The 12,728-nt window shown below is 30.2% G+C and overlaps 1 protein-coding gene across 1 annotated transcript; it reads left to right on the top strand.

Annotated features, from left to right (window-relative positions):
• Window positions 1-9,483: 9,483 nt before the first annotated feature.
• Window positions 9,484-12,285, top strand: SIS (E3 ubiquitin-protein ligase RLIM-like protein). The gene is made up of 6 exons (XM_028073620.2): window positions 9,484-9,856; window positions 10,063-10,135; window positions 10,578-10,753; window positions 11,069-11,132; window positions 11,233-11,281; window positions 11,930-12,285. The coding sequence occupies exons 1-5, from the start codon at window positions 9,737-9,739 to the stop codon at window positions 11,247-11,249; spliced, it is 450 nt and encodes a 149-aa protein (XP_027929421.1). The 5' UTR covers window positions 9,484-9,736; the 3' UTR covers window positions 11,250-11,281; window positions 11,930-12,285.
• The last annotated feature ends 443 nt before the right edge of the window (window positions 12,286-12,728 follow it).

Raw genomic sequence — 12,728 nt, 5'->3', positions numbered from 1 at the left:
TTTTGTAGTGATGTGATGTGATGATCTAAGAGTGATGAGAGTGATTGACTAAAAGTGGATCAAAAAAAGTGGGTTAAAGTATCATTATCCCATAATTAATAAGATTCTTAAAATGATTTAACCATAAATTTTAGAATCTAGATTAGGATTTTGTTTAACCTTATAGAATTTAATTGCATTACATTCTAGGTAAGGTGATTGTATGATCTATCAACCTACTGCCAAGTTGCATTCTTCTTTATTATTTCTACGTACCTCCTCCACTGTGAAAACTTTCCAATAATTTGTTGTTGCAAAATCTTGATAGTTTTCGAACTTTTGCATCCTCCATAAGTATATATCTTCTAATAATGTCTTTGTCTCTATTTCATTATTTAATTCCTTCACATGAATAAGTTTTATATATTTAGTAAATAACTATAAACCATTACTTGATTTAATGGTGTCATAGATATTAACCATTTAAAATAAAAGGTTTTGCTGTGATAATCTATTGTAGATAAATAGAGATGTTGTGACAATTTATTTGGATAAAAATCATAAGGATAGAATGCATTTAAAATGTAAAATATAACATTTGACAAATCAATAATTTACACAAAAATTATTTTTTATAATTTATTTTAGATAATATGAAATCGATTAAAAATAATTGTCAATCGATTGATTTCACTTGAAGTGAAATCAAATGATTAATTGTTATTTTAGTCAATTTGATATGATGGTTATATAAAAGTCATTCAATATATTAAATATTCTTTTTAACATACTAAATAACTATAAAAGTCAAACTAATTCTAGGCTAAATAAGGGCGAATACACAAATCTTTAAAATTTAAAGATTCATCAAATCTTCAAATCTCATAAGGACAACAAAATTCACTAGTAGTTATGTCTTCACATTTGAGGTAGTGCGATTACATGGAGATCAGCTAAACAAACCATTATTGCAATATCGACAATGGAATTTGAGTATGTTGCTCTCGGAATGGCCGATAGTGAAGTTGAGTGGTTGAAAAACTTATTAACAAACATTCCACTATGAATGAAACCAACCTCATCTATGTCAATACATTGGATTGCCAATTGGCAATAGCTATAACTAAAAACAAGAACAACCATGGAAAGAACATACATATACAATTGAAACATAATTTGATGAAACAACTACTAAAAAGTGGAATAATTCTCCATTGACTATGTGAAATTAGAACAAAATCTAGTAGATCCTCTGACGAAACCCTTAGGAAGAAACATGATTTTAGAAACATTGAGGGGAATGAGGCTTTAGACACTTGCAAACAAACAAGTGATGATAACCCAATTTTTGTGATTGGAATTCTGTGAATAAGGTTCATATGGGTAAAACCAAGTCACTTGTTAGTTTTGATAGTACTAAAGTGATTTTAATCAATTTTGTCCATTCCTATGGTATGTAAAAGTATTAGAGACTGCATTATTGTGAGGTTAAACTTTGTAATTAAAATTTATGTGGTGTAAGAACTTTGTTTAAACAAAGTTTATAGTGATTTTCATATCCTTTATGCATGGTGTATTATTTGCAGCATACACCTGATAAAATTACCTATATGAGTGTGAAGTGGCGCTACTTGTATGAGATCTTGGCATGATTTCTAGACCACTCATGAACAACGGGCATGCACATGACCTAGTAAGCACAATACAACAATAACAAAAAGAATTGTAAGGGTGAATTGGGATTGATAAATTGCTAATAAACACTAAATGTTTGGTTCTCGAACTAAGATTGGTTCATATAGCTTATTATACTTGCTCTCATACATTATATCCTATGTGAGACTTAGGATTTTCTTCTTTTGTTCTTTCTATCTCATAATTTTTGCAATATGTGGGGGATTGTTGTAAAAATAGAGTTTATATATAATGCTGGAAAAAGCATTTTGCAACACTATAGTTCATCTCTTATTGCTTGAACTGAAACCCACTTTTGTCACCATGACTCCTTCAATTTTGGCAACAATTAAGAGCAAAATACATGTGGTGTAGGTCTATTACAACAAATCCTATGTTGAGCTCGAGTCGCACATTGTGATTCCACTTTCGTAAGAAAAACAATGAGTTGGAAGTTCCGTCGCTGATGAAGGAATGTTGGCATAGGAGGTTGAGTTTTCTAAACCTATCTACACCTATAAATAGGTGCTCCAATGCTCTCAGAAAATATACTTTCATGCTTTCATTCTTCTCCTCTCTCTCTCTCTTTCTCTCATTCTTTTTCTCTCTCTTATCTTTCTTTTATTAAATCCTTGGTTATTTAATTTTTTACTAGTTTTGATAGTCTTTGAAAATTTGAGAAGTTTTCATTTGTATCCTAAAATACATGCACGATACACCATATATAAGTCCTTAAGGACACTAAATATATATACAATATGAAACTCTTTTCTTCGTGATAGAGTAAGCTAAGCCAACACTTATATTAGGGGTGGGGGGGGGGGGGGGGGAATTCAATTTTCTTGATCCAATCCACTTTTGCTCCAATTCAATCCATTTATGTTCCATTATATTAAAAATCCAATCCATTTAAAATCTATTTTATTGGATCTGGATTTCAATCTGATGTACATTTTACATATTTTATGAATTAGATATCATTCTCTAAATCCAAATTTTCAAATATGGATAATAAAAAAAAATCCAATCCAAATTTTTAACCTAATTTTTAGTTGGTTAGGCTGAAGATCAGGATAAACTAATCCAAATTTGGTCGTATTTGTAACATGTCAAAATTTAGACCACAATGTTATAGTATATTAACACTCTAGTATAAATTAAGAACATGTAAATATAAAAATATAAAAAATTATGAATATTCAAGAAATCAAATCTTTTAAGTGTTTAAATCAAAATAATTATAATAAAAATATTACCACAAAATAATATACTTCGAATAATAAAATAAATTATAATACTTATATGTATACAATAAAATATTTTCGTTTGCAATTATAATAAAATATATTTATACATAAACAATAAAAAATTTAAGTTTACGTAAATATATGTATATATAATTATAGGGTTAAATATGTTTTTGGTCCCTCAAGTTTCAGCGAAATTTGGATTTAGTCCCTCATCAAAACTTTTGACCAATTTAGTCCTTCATCTTTCAAAATGCGTGAATTTAGTCCTTTTAACCAAATTTTGTTAAGTTTATCTGACGTTTCAAGCGTATTTCATGATAGTATTTAAATTATTTACACTGTTTAACACATTTTTGCTTCAATATTAACTTAAATACTATCATGAAATGCGCTTGAAACGTCAGATAAACTTAACAAAATTTGGTTAAAAGGACTAAATTCACGCATTTTGAAAGATGAAAGACTAAATTGGTCAAAAGTTTTGATGAGAGACTAATTCCAAATTTCGCTAAAACTTGAGGGACCAAAAACATATTTAACCCATAATTATATAATATATGTATTTACGGTTATAGATAAATTTTATATATATATATATATATATATATATATATATATATTAATGGTAATACAATGAAAAGAAGATGGACAACACTGGATATAGAATGCAAAAGGAACCTTCATCACAATTTCTACTCCACATACATGCATCAACAGGATAACATATGATATTATGAACGATTAATGTCATATTAATTTTAATGTAATACAGGATAAAAATTTTTTGGAGAACCTAATCTTTAATTAACGAGACTAGCCCAGGAAACTGAAACAAGAAAAAATTATAGTGCATTCAAACTAAAGGCAAGATTGCAAATGCTACTATAAATAAGGGCGAGGTAAATGAAAGGGGAAAGGAAAAGAGAGACGGTAAGAAAAAAGAAAAAGAAAAACACAGTTTGTGCGAGTGTGAGAAGTGTGAGCACAGAAAAAGGAGATCAATAGTGAAAAGAAAGAAGGCAAAAACGTTCAACACCAGATAGTAGTTACAAATTTATATTTTAGTGTACATTGTTATTTATTTATATTCATCTCTAGTTATACACCGGTCCTAGTTGTTTAATTTATATTTACTCTCATTTATTTGGCCGTTTTGAATAAGTTGGTCGTGAACGAAATTTGACAATATTCAGCCGAGTCGGCCCCGACTGAAATTCAGTCAAGTCAGTCCAGTTGAAATTTGGTTGAGTCGGCTCTGGGCCAAATTTGGCTGTATTCGGCTGAGTTGGCCCTAAACAAAATTTGGTCACATTCGGTCGAGTTGTCCGTAACCGAAATTTGGCTGTATCTAGTTGTGTCGACCCCAATCGATATTCGGTCAAATTTAGTTGAGTCAGCCCCTATCAAAATTTGGTTGAGTCAATCTTGACCTAAATTTGGTTGTATTTGGCCAAGTTGACCCCAAACGAAATTTTTTTGTTTTAGTAGAACCAATCGCGACCGATATTTGGCACTATTCAGCCGAGTCGGGCCCAAATGAAAATTTGTCGTACTAGGTCATGTAGGCTGCAACCGAAATTTGGTTGTCTTTAGCCGCGTCTGGCTCAATCGAAATTGGTTGAATTCAGTTAAGTCAGCCCGACCAAAATTTGGTTGAGTCAGACTTTGCCCAAATTTGGCCGAGTTGTTCCCGTGCCGAAATTCGATCGAGTTAATCCTAACCAAAATTTTGTCAAATTCGATCGTGTTGGTACTAAGAACACAAGTTTTAGAAAATTCAATTTAAATTTATTTTATAAACAATGGATTATGAATTTGAACTTGATCAAAATATTTGGATCTATATGTAAATCTTGATACAAATATTTGGATATGAATTTTAAAAAAATCCAAATTAATTCTACTATAAAAATAAATTTAAATGAAAAATTTAATCCATTTCTTTAGATTTAATATAGATGTGAATTAGATCATTAAAATTTTAATCCATGATTAGCACTAACTTATATTATACCTTTTGTGAAATTAAAAAGAAAAAGTAGGTTTATGTGTAGGGGTCTTGTAGGCCCATTGCTCTACAGTGGGCCAAGGTCCATTAACTCTAAAATCCAAAACGAGTTCTATGTATATCCTCGATTCTCCAATTCCATGGTCTTTTATAGGGTTAGATATTTTACATTATTTAAAGTTATTTAAAGAGAAGATAAATTTTATATTAGAAACTAATTTTGCAGGATGGATTAAAATGAAATATGAGTGTTATGTTTGTACGGTTTGATGATGAAAGGAAGAATATAGATGCACGTAACTAAACGAAAGTGGTTCTTCTCTGGAGCTCCCTTTGGTGAAGAATGAAGATTGGGGACAGTAGCATGTGGGAGGAAGTGGAAGATAGGAAAAATGCACGTATCGCAAGGCTCGACCCTTAGTAGTGAGTGATGAGTGTATCTGTTTGTGTATTAGTGCCTCTTCACATACTCAACCTTCAATCTCCACCCTTCTTGTGAGGGACCCCCTTCCATTATAAACCATACTTACCCACTTTAATTAATCAACCATCACTCTTTTCACCAATTCATTTCTTAATAAATTATCTCATATCTTATATCTCATATCTCATATCTATCTCATCCCTATTTTAATATCTCAACTTGTGGGTGTGCTCTTTCACCCTCTTTATCCAAAACTCAAAAGGGACGATTTTTCAACCAATCCTTATCCAAAACCTCTATTTCATACCCTTTTTCATCACTCCATCTCTTATTCAAAACGCTTATGAATCTCACCAAATCATTTCCACACTCAATCACACAAATAACATGATTCCTTTTTGAAATTTACTAAACAATTTATGAATAAAAATGTTTGGATTGGATAAGATCTGAATTATGATATTGCAAATAATGTTATGGTTCATCTATCTTTATCATTGTGCCCTTTTCAAATTCCAAATTTAGACCGAGTGTCATTTTCTACCCAATTCTTCCCAATTGCCATTCCATTCCCCTTTTCCTATTGTATGGGTTAATAGGACAAGAACAAATCTGAGGTATTTTAAGGTGGTGTCTAAACAAGACCAAAGAAGGTTCACCTAGTTTAGGTCCAAGATAAAAAGATAAGGTCACATTCACATAACATAAGCTGATATTAGGTAAGCTTTTTTTCTCTATCTCCTTCCCCAAACCTATATACCTATGCTCAATAACCCTAATCCCCATCAAACTTTCTAATAATTTTCTCATCATATATATACTTTTCTCTCTAGTATCATATTTATTTACTCTTTTCTTTGAAAATGAGTTTTATTTCCTTGAAAACGATGTTCCTTCTTCGTACGCAATAAACCATCAAATCAATATTGGTTTCTTTTATTAGTTATATGATTTATTTGGTCAAGCTGGTGATAATATTTGTAAAGATTAATAATGTTTTAGATAAAACTCAATTTAACCAATAAAATCGGAACACCTGTTTTTTTCTTTTCAGATGGGGTGGTGAAAAATTAAATTTGCTTTGATTAATGAAATAAATAAGAGTAGAAATGTAAGTTTGAGTAGAGAAAAGTGAAGAGCTTTTGGGTGTTTCTTTTGTAAAGTCTAAATTGTCTTTGAAACATTTTTGTAAATTTAAATAAAACAAAGTGTACATTTTTTTTTCGTAATTATGTGGGTGAAGCAAAAATGGACAACGTGATTTATCTCTCAAGTGGGTATCATCCCTCTAATAAAATCATAGTTATAATGTTTCAAATAATACAACTTCAATTTAAATTTAAACTTTAAAAAGATAATTTGTCTCTCACACAGTCTAATTCATCTTAAAATACTAAAAACACCGGATATCTTAAATATGTCCAAATTAATGTTGAACCGCAACCTAAGCAAAGTAAACAAACAAACTATAATGACGTGAAAGGCATAAAAGTAGATATTATATGTGATAGTTATTTTTGTTCGATAAAAATGATCTGTTAATAAATAAAACCACTTTTAGTTGTAACAATGTTTTCTTTTGTCAATAAATATGCGTTTGTAATCCTCTGAATTGTGATAATACTTCCAACTTGATTTATTTATTAAAATAAGGTTAAAATATTTTTTTTCCGAATTTTCAGGTTAAGTTTTGTTGATCAATTCTAAGTTTAGTTTTTATATTCAAATAGATTTCAATTTTTGTCAATTTTGTTTAATTTGATTTTTTTTAGTACCGTTTAAATTATTAACTGTAATGAACAGTGACGGACAACTGCCACTTCGTGATTTTTTTCTTTTTAAAATTTTTAAAATTTTCTTTTAAATTTTTGTAAATGTCCATTTGTCAACCCAGTCGTGTTACGTGTCAGAGTCAATGTTTTATATTCAATTTAGTTTCTATATTTGTTATTTTTGTTCAATTCAATCTTGTTTAAAATTGAACATTTTTGTCTCTCTCGAATTTGGAACAAAATTTAATTTTTATATTAAAGTTATAATGATATGAATTCTAATATATTTAATAAAAATGTGAATTTTAACATAAAATTAAATTTGGTCTTAATTTGGAAAGAGAACAAATTGGTTCATGTTTGTTCTGATACACCCAATAAGTCCCTCATCGCTTAGAAGTCGAGACAAAGTGAAGTTAAATACCCCTTCCTCCCTCCATCATTTGAGGCGCCTTTTAAGGACAAAACCATGACGGAACTCCACGCTCCAAAATGAACAATACCCCGTGTGGTCTAACAACTCCCCTTGTCCTCGACTGAAGAGACTTGTTCCGGTACATTCAATAGTCCATCATCGCTTAAAAGTCCCTAACGATGGTGATGACTACCGGACCGACGACACGTTGTTAGGTTGAAACGTGTACATTTACAAAAAAAAAAAAATCAATGTTCATGACCGTTAATGATTTTACATATGACTAACCTTAGCTTTCCACTTTATTTTAATTTGAAGTGGCGCACTTAAAATAAAAATAATTACTTTTACCAAAGGTTTTACTTTATTTTAAAAAAATATATACATTTTTAATTAGATATCTTTACATTATAATTATTTTAAAATTTAATTAATTGTATTTATATATTACATTGTTATAAATTTATGAATATATTACCGATTCTCATATTTATTTATATTTTAATTAATTTTTTAATAATTTAAATTTATATTTTTGAAAATATAAATTTTAATTCTATAAAATTTCAATCAATTTTCCATAAACAGGTGTGTAATAAATAATATAACATATATAGCATTTGAATGTAGCTATATTTAAATTTATTTGTTTATATACAATATGTATTCTACTTTCTGTTCAATATGTATTATAAATAAATATAAAAGTATTTATATGAAAAATTAATTAATATTTTAAAAATTTAAATTTAAATAATAAAAATTAATGAAGCATAAATAAATATTAAAAATATTAATAATTTTTTATAAAACTATAATGTTGCATCAAAATTTAGAACTTAATTACTATAAATAATATCAGTTACAAAAAGTTGTAAATAAGTACATCTAAATATATCTAACTATAATATATTTTTTATAAAGTAAAATAAGTGTTATCATTAAAAAATGATTCTTTAGAGTGGGGAAGTTTTAATAAGAAAATTTTTAATTATAAGTATTAAATATTTATTAATGAAGAGAAAAGAAATGATTGTAGTACAGTTTCCATATTGGAATAATTATAATCATTAAGTATATATATTTATTAATGAAGAGGAGAAAAATAAGTTTAATGCTTGGGAGACCTTCCTTAATATATGTTAATGAGATTTTAAGAAAGAATTAAATACACCGTCAGATTTTTAACTATTAGTCTAAAATAAATTGAAAGGTCAAAACTAAGAATAACACAATTTAGTTACTTCTAGAGTAAATAGACCCATATGTTTTCATATCTTGATATAAAAAATTATATTTTTCATTAATTCAAAATAATTTTGATGAAATATCTTATTATTAGAATATGCCTTATAAAATTCAAAATATTCTTATCCTTGAAAGTTGAAAATATTCTTTCATCCTTTTATTAACAACAATTAAAAGTTATTAAAATATGAATCTTATAAGGAATTGTATTATAATAATAATTGTTAAGAAATATATTAATTAAAAATATACATATAAAATAAGACCACAGAAAGTTAATTAAAATCTTAAATGATAACTCTTAGGAGTTATGTAAATAATTTATAAAACTTAAATTAATAACGTTTATATATTTATTGACCTTGAACTTGGAAACTGTAGTTCACAAAAAAGTCAAAAGTGAAGGTCCCTAAGAAAACAATGGGCAAAAGGGTAGGTTTGTCATTATCCACTAAGGAGAGTACAAGATTGGGATTTTGCTTTTGGGCTCCATCTTGTGGACCCAGAAATCCACGTGGCATTCATCTGTTGAGCCTCTTGACACTATGAATGTCTCTAGAAGGTGATCAAACAGAGAGAGTGACACTCATCTCTGTTCTCTCTGAGTTTTTCTGATGAGAAAGAGAAAGAAAGAAAATCACATAAATTACATTAAAGTACCAAAATTTTCACCGCAGAACCTTACTTTTCCACCTTATAAAAGAAATCGGTGTCACCAAACGTTTCACTTACAACGTTTCCTCTCTTTAGCCACCACCCTTTCACGTGTCCTTCTCTTACCTTGTTCGCTCCGTCTCTTGCCGAGGAAAAGGAAAAACCTCAATTGGGTTCCTTTGTTTTTCTTATTTCCTTGTTCCCATAACGAGTTTCTTTGTGGGGGGTTTCTTACGTGAAGTTTTCACCTTTGTTGAAGGGGTGACGCAGAGATTGTTGACACAGAGGTTAAAGGGTGGTGCTAGTTGAAAAATGGAAGGAAGGAAGCAAATGGGTTCTTCTTCTATTACTTCTGAGCTCTTTGGGCCCAATCAGTCCCATAAATCTTCTGCAACTGGAATTTTTGAATCTATGTTTCCTCCACCGTCTAAGGTGAGATGTTTGTTCGGTTTGATTTTTGATAGTTCAATTTTATTTAATATTTTTTCCTTATCTGCATTTCATGCTTCACATGAACGATTTTGCTGTGTTTTATATCGGCTTTGTTGTCCTGATATGGATTATGGTTTGTGATTTAACGTTTGATGTGTCATTAAACAATATATCCTCACCACCATCATCATTTTGTTATGATTCAGGTGTTGGGGAGAGAGTCTCTGCGTTCTGAAGCAAGTGAGAAAACTGCAAGTGAGTGGTGGAGCTCAAATATTGGTATTCCCGGTTATTATACTCTAGTTTCGCCACTCTTCTTTCAAGTTTCGTTAATTTTATGTAGATTTTTGGAAATGCTTTAAAATGTAATATTAATAAAATATCACATTATCTGTTGGCTCTAATCTGTTTCCTGTTCAGAATTTTCCTTTGTTATGTCTTGGTATATGCTTATTGCGTCCTTAGTGGTGTCTCCTTCATTCAATTCACCAAATTGCTATACATTCCAGAGTTCTGAGAACCAGTTAATACTTCATATTAAGAATTCTTATAAATACTCTGTTTCGAATAGAATTTAACTGTTAGTAAGTCAAGATATTTTCATATATGGATGAAACCATACGAAATGGATATGTATTCAATATTTCAATTACTTAAAAGCTTCTGATTAATCAGTGGATATTATTATTTTTTTTTCAATTTTTCTTTGCTATGAATGCAGATCACATCAGCAAGGAAAGTGGTGGTGAAACTCAGAACACAGCACATAAGGATGTGAGTTCTATGTATCAGGAACAAAAAGTTCAACCATGTCAGCTTAGCTCATCAATCCATTATGGTGGCCAGGACATATATTCTCGTCCTAAGAGTACACAGGATTCTGAATTCAATTCTTTGGTGATTACAGTTACTATATATTGTTTGTATTATATAGTCATTTTCAAAGCGTACAACCAAAAAACCAGAGTATATGTGTGTATGAAAACATTCATGTCTTGCTAACTCAAATCAAATGTAAATATCTTGCAAGGGAAAGAACAGTTACTATATTATCTTGTTAAACTGATCCCTAGATAGAGTTTAAGACAATTTGAGATATCTAGCCAAGAGAAATTAGTTATTATTTGTCTATGTTGTATTTTATTTAATTGATAATTTTTTTTTCATACTATGCATACTATTAGGAAAGCCTAACATGTTTTTTTTATTTAGATGTACAAGAAAGATGGGGTTGAAGATGATTCAGGAACTGCTTCAAGAGGAAATTGGTGGCAAGGTGATATATATTACTATTGATTTCACAATTGGCCTCTACTGTTCTAATTGTCAGTCACTGGTTTTTTATTCATTTTCTGTCTTGTAACTTCTATCCACAGGGAGTCTGTATTACTAAGATCGCACTTGCCAAGAAATATGCTCCTTAAGGTATACGAGTTGCTTATAGACTTTGCCAAATGGTACTCTATAGATCTGATTAATTTTCATTTCCTTGAACTTTTCACTCTCTTAGTATAGTATAGTTTATTTGAAATCAAAGTAGCCTTTGAAAATTTACAAAAGGATTGTGAATGGTTTGAAATCAACTCGACTGAATCAGAAACTAGAAGAAAAACATGGAACTACCTCATCCTACTCTCGAATTACGCAGGGATAAAGAAAAAGGAAAATCAAAGGAGACAATTACTACTTCCATAGGTGATAAATGTCATGAAAAACTGTAATTATGTGATTTGGTAATAGATTCAATCCTGTGAGCTTTTGATGTTCCATTGTGATTCAGGCACAATGGAGAGTTATATTCTAGATTGTGTTATTTCTTCTTCTTTAGAAAATCTTTGGTGAAAATTTGTAAATAGGCAACCTACCCTCTCCCACAATTGCATAGTATAGAAAATCATAAGGAAAAATGACCAAAGGAGAAGGGTCAGGTGGACCTTATCGATTTTCATTATGTACCCGCAATTCCATATACATGGTACCACATTTTTGAACTGCTATACACGTTTCCTGTTTTATATGTAACATCTTTTGATTTTATGGTTTGTGATTAATGAGTTGTTTGCATTTATGCAGGTAAATAAGAGGATAGTTTAGCAGTTTAGGCCATCTTTTGTTGCGTGCACCAGTTATGAATAGCGTGAACGTTGTGGATGGCTTGGCTTGTTGCTTTCTCCAGCCAAAACAGAATCACTATATGAACCTGTAAAGAGTATAGTATTGAAAACTGTGGTAATGTGAAAGTTGTATTGTATGGTATAGGAACTTCATGCATCATCATCAGCTACTCTCTTATGTGGCTGAAGCTTTTAAGCTTTTACTTTAATGGGAGGAACCCTCTTTTACTGGTTTCCCCTCTACTTTGTATTTCAGATGTTGTAAGTGAGAACTCATCATTTATGTACATATAATATATATATGTTCGTATATCATCTTCCTGCACTTATGAAGCTGAGTGCAGCACTAAGAGTTTTAAACACATTAGTTATACCAAATCCATCCCTCTAGAAACTGAGACGTGGATTAAAGCAAGTACACATTTTATTCCATTAACTTGTGAGAGGACATGGTATATATGTTATAAGCGGGCCAAAAAGTTTTAAAAGTTTTGATAATCGAAGAACTAGGTGTGATATGCTTTTCCTTTTTTCACATGATTAAGTGATGGTGTTTGGAAGGTGGTAGATGCTTGGGTATTGTTGGAGCACATTGATGGGTAATAGATGTTGCAGTACTGGGAATAATAAAGTGGTAGTGAAAAGAATGATGATGTGTGTTGTCCATGGAAGCCAAGAAAATGCCACGCAGTGCTACAAGTTAAAACACTCTTGAGATGGAGCACGGTCCACCACCTAGGAAGCATATTTATGTAGTA

Source organism: Vigna unguiculata, chromosome 5 (genome assembly GCF_037176805.1).
Source record: "Vigna unguiculata cultivar grain cowpea cultivar isolate G323 ecotype 2 chromosome 5, ASM3717680v1, whole genome shotgun sequence".
NCBI lineage: Eukaryota > Viridiplantae > Streptophyta > Magnoliopsida > Fabales > Fabaceae > Vigna > Vigna unguiculata.
This window is presented reverse-complemented; position numbering and strand designations above follow the sequence as displayed.

What these genes read in the sequence shown, in the direction of transcription:
- SIS (XM_028073620.2), top strand. Translation starts at nt 9,737, where the DNA reads ATGGAAGGAAGGAAGCAAATGGGTTCTTCTTCTATTACTTCTGAGCTC. An exon ending in TGTTTCCTCCACCGTCTAAG is followed by an intron (nt 9,857 to 10,062) that starts GTGAGATGTTTG and finishes GTTATGATTCAG; the next exon opens with GTGTTGGGGAGAGAGTCTCT. An exon ending in GTGGTGGAGCTCAAATATTG is followed by an intron (nt 10,136 to 10,577) that starts GTATTCCCGGTT and finishes CTATGAATGCAG; the next exon opens with ATCACATCAGCAAGGAAAGT.